The 15,531-nt window shown below is 41.9% G+C and overlaps 1 protein-coding gene across 3 annotated transcripts in view; it reads right to left on the bottom strand.

The window, feature by feature from the left end:
- Window positions 1-15,531, bottom strand: part of trrap (transformation/transcription domain-associated protein) — a 102,782-nt gene that overhangs the window by 14,624 nt on the left and 72,627 nt on the right. For all 3 annotated transcript variants that reach the window (XM_050059277.1, XM_050059275.1, XM_050059276.1), the window contains 5 exons: window positions 13,858-14,059; window positions 11,574-11,735; window positions 3,347-3,437; window positions 2,790-2,995; window positions 738-999 (listed from right to left, as the gene is read on the bottom strand). In XM_050059277.1, coding sequence (XP_049915234.1) covers window positions 738-999; window positions 2,790-2,995; window positions 3,347-3,437; window positions 11,574-11,735; window positions 13,858-14,059 — 923 coding nt within the window. The remainder of the gene's footprint in view (window positions 1-737; window positions 1,000-2,789; window positions 2,996-3,346; window positions 3,438-11,573; window positions 11,736-13,857; window positions 14,060-15,531) is intronic.

Raw genomic sequence — 15,531 nt, 5'->3', positions numbered from 1 at the left:
ACACACACACACACACACACACACACACACACACACACACACACACACACACACACACACACACACACACACACCTATTTCTGACCAGTCACCACCTTCAGCCCCTCCCTAAATCAAATCATGTGGTTAGAAACCTTAATTACATTGCAGAACACCAATGCTCCAGCTGCTCCAAGCGACAGTGCAGTCTGTCCTGACAGCGCTGAATGAGCAGCACAAGTGTTGGCGCAGATATAATGTAACCAGCTTAATATATCACTACAGAGGCCAGTTGGGCCCCTGTCCCATCATTTAAACAAGTGTGGACATGCAGTAACACCAGTGCGGCTCTTGTTAGCTGAGAGGTGGCTGATGTCAGGTTTTAGGCAGAAGAACAAAGAGGTGCTGCTGGTTTCGCTACCTGGGCAATTGTCACACCTTGTCAAATACTCACACATCTGCTTTACTAGTTGCCTGAAAAATTACATTTATATGTCTCTCCAAATTTCCAAGTGTTATGACAAAGTTGCAAAGATGCAAAGCAGTGATGCAAAAAGTTAACATGGCTGACAGCCATGAAACTTAAGTGAACAAACAGCTAAGTTCAAAAAGTAAACACAGGAGAGTGAAAGCAGGTGTTTGCAAAGAACAATCCCAAAATGAAAGGGTTCTATAACACTTGTTTTTCTTTCTGTCTGTTCTGTATAGTCCTATGTCTATACAGAACAGACGTGAGTTTATTCTAACAGCCAACTGACCTGTTGTGAACTGTCCCTTCATCTTCTGGAAAACAGGGTCCTGAGCTGTGGCCTGGGCCCGCCGCGCTAGCGACTCAGAGGCAGCGCTGGAGAACATGGTGGAAACATTAGAGACATTCTCCAAGCCAACGCCGAAGGTGCTAACCAGCTTCTTGACAAAGTTCAGTGTGTGCGGTGTGATTTTGGCGTCAGACACTGCACCACTCTTCTCAAAGGCCACTGAGTAACATTTAGCCAGGCCCTGCTGGAGCTGCCTCAAGACCTAAAGAGAGAGAAGGAAAAAAGAATTAGTGAGAAAAATTTCCAGTAATACTAATTAGAGATGTCCCAGCATTGTTCATTAGTTTCATTTATTACATCAACATTTTTTGCCACTCAGCATTTTCACGAGCTACAATTTTATTGGATTAAATCTAACTATAGTTTAATAAAATTTACTTGAGGAACTAGACTTACAACTCTAAAATCAAGACTATAATGTAAAACACTTCAGTCATCAAATATTAAGTAAGTGTGTAAAGCTCCTTTTGCATGAAACCCAATTTTCAAAACATGATTTCAAATAGGTTTCTGTATCTCAGTCAGGGATCGACCGATTATCGGCCGCAGTAAAAAGCATTTTTTGCAGTTAGCAAAATTGCTTTTTTTTTTAACTGATGAATGAAAAAAGGCTACTCTGGCTCTGATACAGACACCTCTCTGACTGTAATAGCCACTTTATAGCCTTGCTCACTGTCCTGCCCACAGCACTATCTGATTGGCTACATGTCATGAGTAATAGCCTCTCAACACTGAAGGTTGCCGTCCTACAGATAGGCAACACAGGCAAATAGACTGGAGCTGTTGCTCTGCTGTGTGTCACATGTAGCATCACAGAAGTTTTAAAAAACATCCAGTGCTTCTGCTGGTAATGTTCTACTGTTAGTAATAGTAGTTACTGGATATAACCTCAGCTGTATGAGTACAATGAGGAAAATAAGAGGGAGTGAGATGACACCTGGATGCAGGAGAGAGATGTGTCTTTATAAATATATGCTACCTGCCAAAGTGGCTAGTTAGAGTAACTGTGTTACACACCACTGCTGAATTCTACCCAAATTCAGCGAGTGGGCAGGTGCTAATTTTAAGTCTTGTTTATGACTCGAACACAGCAAAAAATACAAACACACTTTTCTTATGGAACAAAGGTGCAGCGATGTGATGTCATACAGTACCCAAAGAAAGGGAGAGATGGAAGGAGATGATGGTGTAGCATGCCTCTGCCCCCTGTGTGCCTAGTGGAACGAAGCATAGAGCCTGCAGCTGCTGCAGAGTGCCCCAAACCATCACAGATAATCACACAGACACACGCACACACCAACAAACTTCCGGCCCTAAATCCCTTTCCCCATCCTACACGCTCACCGAACCCATCCATCACCTGTCTCCGTCTTCTCTCCTGCTGCCTCTTTGTCCCAGTCTTCCCCTCCACCCACAGACCAGCTACCTTGCCTGGATTCTGCCTAGCACGGCTAAAATAATTTACAGCAGCAGCACCAAGCTCAGTTTGGATGCTCGTGTCAGGCTTGCCTCCTGCACTGACATCCAACACAATTAGCAGGAGAAAAAACACTGCTAACTGAATGGATGATTTAAGCCGACATGTGCTTCAACGAAAAGGGATTTTAGAAACTACTAGTTAAAAAATAAAGAATCTTTTCATGTGAAATGTACATGAGTGTTGCCTTGAACATATTCTGCCATTAACATGTTTATGGCAACACACTAGTTCTGTCAGAGACAGTGACAACCTATTTGCAGACAAGTCACAATAACACCTTAGACAAAACAGATGTGTTGGCCCACCAGAGACCGGGGTCATCTGTTTGACCAGGTGGCTTGACACACATATACACAAGACGTGCACTCCAACTTGCATTCACACATTTGCACAGACGCATGAAAATTCTCACAACCGGCTGTATTATTTTCTCACCATTTGATACACTAAAAACACACACAGGTAGTGACAAAGTCAGACGCGCAGGACGCCAGCACCTTTGTTCTTCTCACCTCTTCATGCCAGTTCTCCCTGAACCACACCATCTGGTCCACGATGCCCTCCAGTGAGGAGAGCAGGGTGGGGTGTAACTCCCGCTGCATGTGCATGATCCGGCTGCAGCGCCACATTGGGGCGGTGGCTCGGATGGGCCCTGGGTCGGAGGCCCCTGAGTGAGGCTGGGCCCCCACTGAACTGGGCTGCTGCTGTCCAGATGCATCTGGGGAAGAAGAGTGGATAAGAGGAGGAAAGGATGAGTGGTGGAGAGGGACATGTGAGAGGAGGCAGAGAAGAAAACAATTCAAAAGGAGACAAGAGGAAAAAAAAAAAAAGAGCGGAAAAAAAAAAAAGAGAAAATTCTACAGTTTCTTGAAAAACAGATTAAAAGATGTTGAGTCAAGAGGGGGGAAAATATATGTTACAGAGCATATTCCATATGCTGTAAACACATTTTCATGCCCTATACATACATTAACATTTAATAACTCACCATGATAGAAGCAGAAAAGAGCTTTTAATGTTCAGAGAGTGCTAAAGAGGCAACACACTACAGCCAGCCATGTTTACTTACCACTTTTGTAGCGCTCCCTCTGCTCAATCTTGAGCGTCAGGTAAAGGGTGCGGATAGGGAAGTAGACAGCCTGGGGGTACACTCGTCCCACCTAGCAGATAAAAGAGGGTCACAGATTACATTTCAAAGACTCCCCCTCAGGACCGTAAAGGAGAGAGAGAGAGAGGACGCAGGCAGAGGCAGAGAGGCAGGAGGTGGAGAGCGAGTGGGACAGAGAGATACTGTTTGTGCATGTGTGTCAGCGAGAGGGAGAGAGATCATACTGATACAGCCAGAGACCTCTGCTGTAACAGAGGGAGTGTTTGAAGCTTTGAGTCAGGGGAGTTAGGGAAGTTAAAAACACGTCATGGCTGAATTACAAAACTGAATGTGACTGATGATGAAATTGCCCTCAAGACTTTCAAGAAAAGTCACTCACAACATTGGAAGGCTTAATGGTTGAAGTCGGGACATAGGAGATTTCAAGTTTTAAACACATTGCAAAATCACCTCAAACTTGGTGGAGTAGGGATCCTTTGATAAGTAATGCAGTAGGTGACTTCGGTGTCTACCTGCGGTGTATAATTTATATATCGGTCTCAGGTCACAGTTCATTTACAAGGCAGGATCAGTAACACTGAGTCGTACAGCTTCCAAGATAGATCATTTACTGAAATCAAAATTTTTGTATTCACTGAAAATGTCTGTTACTAAATCTGAAAGAACTGAAAATCAATGTTGAAAAAAGTTGGCAAGCTACTGCACCATACCAGCATAACTGGTAGATATATTCTTTTCTACTTCAGTTTATTATGGTGTAGTCTGGAAGTCTGAACAGCTGTTTAATGTTACACTGGGCATTAATCTTATGAGCTGTAATGGAGCCACATTGAGTGCCCTTACCTTTGTTAAATGTTGCTGTTGTCCCTAACTTTATATGAGACAAGGGAAAGATCTCTAGCTGCTAGGTTAATTTATACAATGAAAAATGCCATAGACTTGTGCTAATAACGTTAGCATGTTGTAATGGTGGAGGAAATGTGTCCAGATAAACCAAGTGTTTGTCTGTCAATGCTGCGATTTACAGTGAAGCCAATTTGCATACTTGTGTTTGAAACTGTCTCTATGAAGCCATATTTAATGTGTGTTTTGAAGCAACTAAACTTTACAGCACTACTGCAGGGTGACAGACATACAACTGCAGAAACAAAAATAACGTGAAGATTTTTTTCCCCACGACTAATCGATTAGTTGAAGATTATATACGCCCTAATTGGATGAGAGATTGAATCAGAATTTTGACATGTCTGTATAAATGTATTTCTTGTTAAAAAAACGTTTGTCTGATTATTGTTTTGCTACCTTGCCTGAACCTGAGCGTTCATGACACCTTTATAGACCAGTCTGGTCTATGGCCTGGACCCAAAGCCTGAGCTGCCATCTTTTATCTTTTTTACAACATAGCAGGGAAACAAATCAGGTATCAGTCTTTTGAGATTTATTGTTGGTGTAACCAACTACTACATGTTGATGAAGGCCTACTCTGGAAGATGTATTGCCTGTCTGATGTATTCCTACTCTGTTGCTGGGGCAACAGCTTGGGTCCCGAATTAGATTATTTTGTGTTGTCAGGTTAGAAATGGTCGATGCAGACTGGTATCACAATGCTTTTTCTTTGAATCAGATGTCCAAACTGTATATGGCAGAAGACCAAGTCCCAGGATGGGTTTTAATTGAAAAGGAACTTACAGAACCCCTTCCGCTACAGGCTTTTATATCACAAACAAGAGGAGAAATACCATTTAGGAAGCCATTGCTTGAGTTTGCAAGGGACACTTGGAAAATGGCACACCAAATTATTGGGGAAAAGCCTTCTTTTACCAGAAAATCGCCTCTTTGGTACAACAAACTCTTAAAAGTGGGCAAGAAGACGTTTTATTGGAGAACTTGGGTCAAGGCAGGTATAATCTTTATTGATGATGTTTTCGAGGATGATAATTTCATGTCATTTGGACAGATAATGATTAAATATAAAATTCCTAAGAAAGACTTTTGGAAATATCTCCAGCTGAGAAGTTGTATAATGTCCATGAAAAGAAAACTTCCCTTAATACATCAAACTAGTATACAAGAAATGTTACAGAACAGACAACAGGTGAAGGGTGGGGCTTCGAGATTTTACAGCACTATGAGACAATCTCTCCCACCAAAACTTAATGGTCTCAAACGAGCCTGGGAAGAGGATTTAGAAAGAGAAATAACCGATGAGAGATTCAGAGAAATTGTGGGTTCCTGGTGTAAAACATCGAGAGAAATACAGATGAGATTAATCACTTATAGGATTATTCATAGGAGCTACTGGACTCCATGTAAGATGGCAAGACTCAAGCTACGAGAATCTGATTTGTGTTGGAGATGTGATAGTGACAAAGGTACATTTAAACACATGTTATACGATTGTCAAATGACCAGGAATTTATGGAATAATACAATATTCTTCCTTAACAAGGTACTTGGTACTGAAATGATACAAAGCCCAGCACTCTGCATACTGGGTATAATACCAGAAGGGACAGGTTTGACAGGCCAACAAGTTTTATGGTGTAGATTAGCTCTTATCACTGGCTGTAGGATAGTGCTTAGGCACTGGAAAACAAAAAATGCCATCCCTTTTAATGAATGGTGTGGAGAAATGACTAAAATGGCAAACTATGACCAACTAATTTTTAAACTGAACAACAAACTGGAGATATTCTTTAAAATATGGGGCCCTTACTTAAACATGATATTGAATGATTAATTGATTGACAATACGGTAATACAGTTACGGCTCTTTCTCTTGCTCTTTTGGTGCCTTATTTCCTTCCTGGGACGGTCTGGGTGGTATTTTCTTAGTGATTATGTCTGACCATGTGGATTTATGCAACTTGTGAATGAGATGTGAATAGTGAGGCTTTATAAGGAAAATGTGATATGCATTGGGATTTGTAATGATGTTGTATGCCGATTTTTGATGATACTGCTTACCCTGTGACTTCTCTCTCTCTTTTTTTTTTTTTTTTTTTTGACTTATTCATGTAATTATTATTATCATTATTATTATTATTATTTTTATTTACTGTTATTGGTAGGGTCTGATTCAGTTCCATCTTTTTTGTGTTTTGAGCTTTTTCACTTGTATGGTGCATTTTGTATCCTGAGTGATATTATTGTTTGTACTAAAAAAAACAATAAAAAGAGAATTACAAAAAAAGAAATGGTCGATGCAGTTAACTTCATAATGTGGCAGCATACAGCGGGTCTGTAAAGGCAAATTCACCCACTGCAGGCTTCTTTTATTCATCATCCATTCATTCATGTAGTGCTGCAAGCTTACATGGCAATATGTTAAGAGTCTTCAACGTACAGTAGAAGCTCTGAGTAGATCCTCAAACGCCCCCTTCATGTGGCGACAATAACAATTCCATACTTGTCACCAAATGACATTCTAATAGAAGAGGGCGTCCACTGCGACACATCACACACAGAGAATGTAAAGGAATCACCCTCTGAATGAGAGAGGTAGACTCAACTCGACGCTGATGTATTTGTGTGTGTGTGTGTGTGTGTGTGTGTGTGTGTGTGAGACATTTGGCTATCACTGTGACTGCACAAAGCGAGTGCCTAAAGGAAGAACATGAGCTGTGACAGAGCTCCCTAAAATTCTACAGAGGCAAGAATTACAGATATGCTAAGTTTTTTTTTTAAAAAACTATAAGCAGAGGTAAAACATGCTGCTTAACCCACAGCTTTTCTATCTCTGAACATTCGCAATACTCTAGGTCTTGAGGGAAAGTTCTCTTTTTATAAATATTCATTCGAGAGTAGCATATTCATAAGTAAATGAGAAATTAAAATAAAAATGTTGGATGTCCTGTTTTTAGTCTCATCTCAAAATCCAGGGCTTAGAATATGGCTGACTTGGAGTTTGTTTATGGCATACTTATTCTTTTTACTTTCTGTATTTACTGCAGCTAACTTTACAAGTACATACTGCTGCATGGAGTACACAAACAATTGGGGCATTGTACTCCGTCACAGCGATGCACCTTGAACTCTGACCCTCTTGCTCATATATCTGCTGCAGTCCATAGTGCTAAATCTAAATTGGAAAGAAAAGGGTGTGCTATTTGGAAAGCAGCAGATGTTATTGTAATCACTAAGTGTTACCTTGGAGATACAACAAAACACCATTCACTAAGCACGCCAAGTCAACCTGGAGAACTCTTCCGTTGTTACTTAGCAATGTATGTAGTTTTAACTTTTAAGTAATAATTGCACACTTTGTAGACTGTTTGTGATTGACTGATTATAGTCATTGCGGCATCTGTAAGCTGTCAATGAGCTGTCACCTGTCTGCAGCTCAGCTGATGTGACACACAGGATTGTGGGGCAAAATAGCGAGAAAAGCATGGTGGCTTGCATACTGAAAAATGCGACTGGATGCAGTAAGACAGTCTGGTATTTTTGGCATACTGCATTTATACTATGCTTTGGGACAAAAACAGACTTTCCTTGAAATTCTAGGTAGGAGGGATGTGCGAGCCTGGCTTTAGGCCCACTGATATTGGTGGAAGACAAACCACAAGGTTCTCTCAGGTCTCGAGACACAATTTCATAGGCTGCAATTACATAGCTACTTGATCCTTTCTAGACCCTCTATACGCCTGCGGGGCAGAAAGGGATACCTCCACATCTCAACAACAAAACTGAGTTCACTATGACTGAGAGTGGGTTGAGGATGGAAGGTGGTGGTGGAGGGGGGGATACAGGAGAGAGATAGAGAAAGAAAGAGAAGAAGCTTTTCTCACACTTCTGCCTGAGGCTAAATGGATTTTGGAACTTCTAATCTTTCTCTGACTCTATCCACGTTCCTCTGAGATCTCGCTCAGGTCTTCAGAGGGATTCTCAAACTGCACAAATCAAGATTACACAAGGACTAGCTCAGGTTTTAAAGCTGCCATGGATGACAATGGGTTTGCCCAAAGCTAACTTAAACATACTGTAGTTCTCCTTACTAAAAGAGCTGTTCCAGATCTCGGCATGTCTCAAATTCTTCAAGAGACTCAGCTCCGTCAATCCTTACAACTCACAACTCTACATGGACAGTCAGTCAGCTGCTGTGTGCTGTAAAGGCAGCACCAAGGCAGCAGAGACAGATAGGATTAACTAACTGGTGAAAGAGGCTGCTGCTGTTGGAGGTCTGAGCCTGGACAGCCTGGAGACGATATAAAAGGGAGGAATGAAATCTATTATCAAATTGAACCACATCTAGGAAAACACTTTCAACTTCCTCAGTGGTGAGCTAATGCAGCTATGGAGCACCTTCGGCCACCACCAAAAGGTTTTAACTGCTCTTTTGTGGCTAAAGTACGGCAATCTGTACAATGCTTCCAGTAAAAAAAGCCACAGTCATGAACAGCTCTAAATAAGTAATTTCTCCTACCTCTTTAAGAAATGCATAAACTACCCATATCTGTAAGTGAATACTTACAGTATATGGAAACTGTGCACACTCCACTGCACTCTGAAGTTGAATAAAAGCACATTTGCACCCCCTATACGTATAAAGTATTCTGCAAATCTTAACACACTGTCTTCTCTTAATCTCTCATATTTTTCAACTTAATTTTTGTGATTCTCATTGTCACATTGCTCAAAAACAGAGAGGATTAAGCCATTTAAATTGAAAAATAGACTATTGAAATGAGAGGTTAAGGACTACAGTCATAAGCAACTGGAAGAGGGAGTTCTAAGTGGCAGCTAACAGCAGCATTAAAGATGAAAGAGGAAGGAAGGCAGAGAGGAAGAGGAGGTACCAGAGATCAGCCCGCTAATGGGAAGATAAGAAATGTCATATTTTGGCGAAGCCGAGGTGGGCTGAGGGGAAGAGGGCGAGTGGTAGACAAGGAAGAGGCAGTGAGGGGGGGCTGGGGAGCCCGTGAGGGGAGGGGTGTTGAGATACTCTGTTAACTTCTGATTCATCTTCCCGCCTGCCCCCAGGCGCTCTTCTCCTCACCTTCATCAATATTTCAACATACGTTTTTTAAACATCCCGCCGCCGCAGAGAAACTCTAAATAATTCAGGCAAGCGGCAGAGACAAAGCCTGCCATGCATTAAAATGTGGTTTTCTCTCTACATAAAAAAAGGGGATGAAGAAAAGGTTGACAACCTTTTACCCTTCAGTCATTACAGGGTGACAAGGCAAACCGAAGATGGGAAATCTCTACAGTCACCCAGTGACATCCATTTATCTACATGCAAAAGGCAGGTGCTGGTTTATGTGACTCAACTGTAACTAAGAGGTCACAATTTTGAACCTTCCGACAATCATGTGTCCGTTTTTAAATGTACTCTAGATGACTGAAATTAAAATTAACACGTTATCTAGGCCTATCCAGATTACTAATGTTGGACAATATACAGTCCCAGAAGTAATTGCAATAAACAATGCTATTGTCATTTTGAGACCATTTTATGCCACATATACTGATAATACAATAGCAAAGCAAGGGCACCCTTTCAAAAAGCAATTAACTTTTAATTCTTAAGAATATTCAGACATTAGAATTGGAATATGATAAAAAGTTAATTAACACTTGTGAATATATACAGAAAAGCATGTATAACACTGTAGTACTTTTATAGGAACAGCCCAGAATTACTCAGTTTGAAATTTAATACAAAACTTGGCCAACGAGAACAAAACCAAGTGATGCCTCTTTCGACTAACAGACAAGCTTAGCGAAGCTCTGGAACTTTCATAATCCAGCTAGTGTTCTGCAGGCGATAAATGACCTGAGTGGGTGGATTGGTGGTAGATTAACTGAGAAGGATGAAGTTATTGGAGGGTACAACTACCAAATAACAGACTTTTTGGCTCATTGCCACGGGTTGGTATTGTGAGCTAACGACTATCAGGACTGAGCTGCAGGCTACCGGTAAGCTACACTGTGTTTTCTTTGAAGTTTTGTTTTTCTTCAGACTTGCGCAATTAGGCTGGAGTGAAGAGGAAAAACAAGAGAGAATTGCTGCACCCAAGGCTTAAAATCGTCAGGGAAAACCCAACTTTTTATTCTGGCATCATGTTGGCTAAAATGCTGGTAACATTTTTATGTATACCAACACGCATATAGCCTAAACACAATGGGAAATACCAAGATCAGCAAAATGATCAAGGTCATGCCCATATGTTGTACATTAAGTCAATAGCGTAAATATCGTCACAGGACTAGCGTTTTATCCAAGATAAAAACACGGATGCAAGTGACTCAGTAAGTTTCTACTGCTTTGTTCATTTATTTAACAGCTAACTTGCATTAAGCCAGCTTGTTAATGAGCTTAACAACCAACCATCAGTGTGATGTTTCCTCTTTATCTACATTCTAAAAAGTAAAGAGGATTCCCAAAGTAATCATCACACACTTAGTGTCTTTCCACGATACTACATCAATCTCTTACACTGCCCGCTTGTTTCTCAAACCCTGTCTCTCCCCTCTCTTCTCTTTATCCTCCTCCACACTCTCTCTCATATCCTCTATACAATATTCCTGCTCTGCTGAGAGGATGGCTGTTTGTTATAGCACAGTACTCTTTGAAGATCACCCTCTTCAAATTGTGCGGAAATAATACTCCATTAAGCAAAGCAAATTAGTCCTCGGTTTAATTACTAGCTCTGTTCCCGCAGTGCGGATGCGTACAATATTAACTTTATAATCATTTCTTGAACAAATAATTTAAAAACCAATTCACCAGGGACTGGTGAAAGCCAATAAATTGCTGTGGAAAAGTGACAGTGGAAGAATCTGAATGCTTAATTTGGTAAATAGGAAGCAGGAGAGAGGCCACTTTGGCGTGAATGCAGTTAATTTATCTTGATTAGAAAGATGTGCATGAGCACTAATGCACAAACACCAGCCAGATGTGCTGCCCCAAATGGATGAAAGAGGCCAAGAGAAAAAAAATGTGAATGACTGATGGGTGGAGCAGACAGCCAGACATGAAACTGAAGAAGACAAAATGAAAAAGCAACAAGGGGAGGAGAGAGGATTTTCAAACATATTCTAAATGGTCAGATTATGTGACAAAGCTGTCTGACAGATGTTTTCATTGATTAAGAGTCAATAACAGAGGCCAAGAGCATTTTGGCTTAAGCTCAATGGGGATCTAGATCTGGCTGCGGGATAGAGAGTTTTGTCAAGGCCTCACCTGGCTGATTAAGTTGAGCAGAGGTTTGCCTTCTGAACCAACCAGGCAGGTCAGGAGCTGCGGTATCCATGCCAACCACTGGATAGGCGGCACTCCAATGCAGTACTTGTCGACAGCATCTGCCAGGGTGTTCTTGTCATCGAAGCTGAGCAGCCACAACACCTACAGATGAAACAAGAACACAACAAAAGTGAGAAAACGGGGAGGAAGGTGGAGGCAGGAGGTGACAGAGGAAAGAAATAAAGGGATAAACAAGTGCAATAATGTAACTACTCTAAGACACTGAATAGCAAGAGGTAAGGTCTCTATCATTAATCAGACCATCACTGCTTCCCTGGTTCTGTTCACAGCAGGAGAAGGGCTGCAGAACAAGTTCATCTTGGCAGTCATCACTATGATCAAAGCTGAGCCAACATGGAGGTGATCCCTCCCCCCCTGGTGTGCTTGTGTGTGCATCTACATTATGATGAAGACATTAACCCCACTCAACCCCCCCGGGCTCTTTTCAGCGAGCCGACCCGGGTACACAGATTGTGTATAATTACTGATAATGACTGGTCATCTCTCTTCACCCATCAGGACTAAGCACTGCCAACCAGGCTTGGCAGCACAATACCAGGGGGGGGTCACAAGAAAAACATCTAATTGGAATGTGAAGCTGGTAGCAGCCATTATTAGAGCAGATAATGATGGTAATGCCTGATGCTGACACTGGACGTGGCAAGACCATATTTATTATTTATCCAGCCTGACACATGGAGGTAGCTTTTGCCCTTCGGATGAGTCTCTCTAATCCGACTCTGCTGTGGCTCTTTGAAAGCCAGCAGGCATTTTAGTACATATTTCACAGTCTCTCAGTTCTACTTTCCTTCAGTTCATTAATAAATTATAAAACAAAAGATCCAGTTTTGTGAAAGTGTTTTAATGAAGCAAAACGTTACCACGAATTTACCTAAACTGACCATAATTTTCTAACAGTTTGTGCTGTGATCATCTCATTTGATGCTGCTGCCTTCCCTGATATTAAAGGGACAGTTCACCCCAAAATCAAAGATACAAAGGTGAGCTAGCAGTAGATGCTCTCCTCTGTGAGGTGATACAGTTGGTGAGTATAGTTCAGTAAACAGTAAACAGTTCCTACATGAAAACCGCCCACAACATGTGTGGATTATCTTGACTAACCAGGTGATGATTTCCGGAAAGAGACATTGCTGCTGAATTCTACAAATTTATATTGTAGCGCTTATTGCACATCAAGCTGAGTGCCATCTAGTTCCATTATATTCAAGAGAGGGCAGACATCTCTAAAGCTGATATCTCCAACACTTGGCAACTCAAACTAAAACAATCTAGACTCATAAATAGCACTGCAGGTAAGAGGAAAAATGTGTAGTTTTGATTCTGGGGTGAACTGTCCCTTTAAGAACCACCCGACCTGAGCACAGCAGGTATCAGTGCTATACCTACTATGAAAGCATAAAGAGGTCTTTCTTTGCTAACCTCTGGAGGGACTTTAGAGGCAGTATTGAATGAGTTGGTGTGTGTCTGTGCAAGAAGGTGCAATGCTTGTTAGTAAGGAGTACACCCCTTCATCTCCCACACAGGTCTTAATTCACTGGTAAGTATGGTCAGCATTGGTCAGACTATTAGAAAAAGGTCAGTCCGTGTGGTGGGATCGTGAGATTGGGGTATCAGGGGAGGCCATTAGACTGTTAACCGCCCGTGCCAGAAGATGGCCTTCACTCCGCCATCGATCTGCCGTGGGAACCCATCCACACCGTCTACAGCTGAACTGTAATCAATCAAATTACTCTCAGCTGGTACCTGGGGCAGAGTCTGAGAGGGGTAGAAAATAATGTCTTTCTTCTCATCAGAAACAATAATGTATTGGCTGGATGGGGTCAGGAAACGAGGGAATTAAAAGTCACCCTGTCTGAAAAAGGGCCTGATTGAGGCGACTGGTTTTACTGCATTAGATGCAGTAGTGGATGTGGACATGCCAGTTAGGGCTAAGAGGTATAAGCACCTGGGCTCTATCTTAAATCAGTCTGTTAAGCAGTCTACTCATGTCACACAATCTATGAGATGAATGAAATTACTGCAGTAGTGTCCATGCAATACAGCTTTGCGCTGCGTGTGTATGGTCCATATTACCCAGCCTTAATGCTAGATTAAATGCAAACACCATCAAAAAGAAAACAAATCTCACTCATGAACCCTCAACAACTGTGGACAAGAGATAAACACTAGAGATTATGTTGACGATATTAGCACTGCTTATTACCTTTGCTAGGTATTTGCGGGACTTGCTCTCGTTTTGGTGGCGGCACGCGTGGAGGTAGCAGGTAATGGCGGAGACTCCCAAGTGGAGCTGGCGGTCCTTGACGAAGATGTTCTCCAGGTAGTCGCCCCACATGGCCCAGGCCTTCACCAGGACATCATGCATCTGCACTGCTGCCGAAAAGGCCTTATTGGCCTCCTCTGACCTGGAACAAGAAGAACGGGAAGATGAAGAGTGTTAGAGAGTGAGGGATAGACATGTGAAGAGCAAGTGAGAGAAGGGAGGTAGCTGGAGAGGAAGTACGATTTAATGAAAGGGAAGTCAGAAAGAAAAAAGAGACACAAAGTAGGGAGGGACACTGAAGGGATGGGGGAGGGCTGAAAGAGATGGATGCATTAGTTGTGCAGAGAAAAGGAGAAAGATGAAGTGTGCGAGAAACAGATTATGATGATCACATTCTGAATTATGTACTACACATCAATAAGCACCATTTTTCATTTGCTGTAATCTTCAAGGCCTTTCCCCTCGGCATTACAGAGTAAGCATTTAACCCAGCATGAATTAATGTCACTAAGGTTTCAAGCACTTTGCTGTATTGTAATATGAGTTGAACCCAACCTCATCATACTGCTCAGATCAATCCATGTAATACTGGGTGACATATGAGCTTAACATCTTCCTATTTTTTCAGAAATGACAGCCGCGGCAAGGTAAAAAACCTCAGCATAATGGCTGTATTTATCTGTATACAATTCATTGACCGTGAAGAGCATTGCTACATCTTGGAGGAATCTGCAGGCTGATAAACTTGAGAATCCTTGGGTTGTTGTTTTTTTTATATATATATATATATATATCCCGGTACAGCAATCTAGAAGTCACACCTTGAGTATTCGATTCTAAAAGTGTTAAATAGCAGGCAAGGAAATAGACAGGGGAAATCTGGCAGGAGACTCAAGTTTTTTGACTGCACCATTTTATGCTGACAGGGAAATATATTCTGAATCATCAGCTGTTTTCACCACGCAGAGCGGCTTCTAACCTCACGTTGGCACGCACTCTGAATAATTGTTACACACCTTTCAGCCTTTGATTAATAAATAAGATGCAAGAGGCACCCTGAGACGCACCGCCCCGCAGTCAAAACAAGGAGACAGGCCTGTCAATGAAAAAGCCTGACTGAGCCACAGTTGGTAAATGGACCTCCATTTTAGGAGTGCTTCCAAAACTACTCTGCCGCTTACTTACAGTGACATGTCTCCCAAGCCAATCAATTAAAATGTGTTATTATAAAAGGCATTTTGGCATGTGATTAAGAAATGGGAGCTTGATTGCTATGGGAGTCAGAGCCGGAGACCCTCCAGTAATACTTAATGGGGTTGCCTCAGTCACTTTGCCAGTGTTAAAGTACATTAACAGTTTCGACTACGAGGCTCAACAGGAGCACAGGCACCCAACAGACTGTCAAATCTCTGACACCCGTTTAATTGAATGATCGCAAAATCCTTAGCACATGTGGTTGCACACGCACACACACACACACACACACACACACATATAAAAAAGACTCTCCCTAGCCGTAACCCCCCCTCTGCTGTTAATTCTCCCCCAGTGTAGGGGAAACTTAATGATTGCAATAAACCCTGCTGAGGTGGAGGCAAGTTCTGCTGATCCCAG

Source organism: Epinephelus moara, chromosome 13 (assembly GCF_006386435.1).
Source record: "Epinephelus moara isolate mb chromosome 13, YSFRI_EMoa_1.0, whole genome shotgun sequence".
Taxonomy (NCBI): domain Eukaryota; kingdom Metazoa; phylum Chordata; class Actinopteri; order Perciformes; family Serranidae; genus Epinephelus; species Epinephelus moara.
This window is presented reverse-complemented; position numbering and strand designations above follow the sequence as displayed.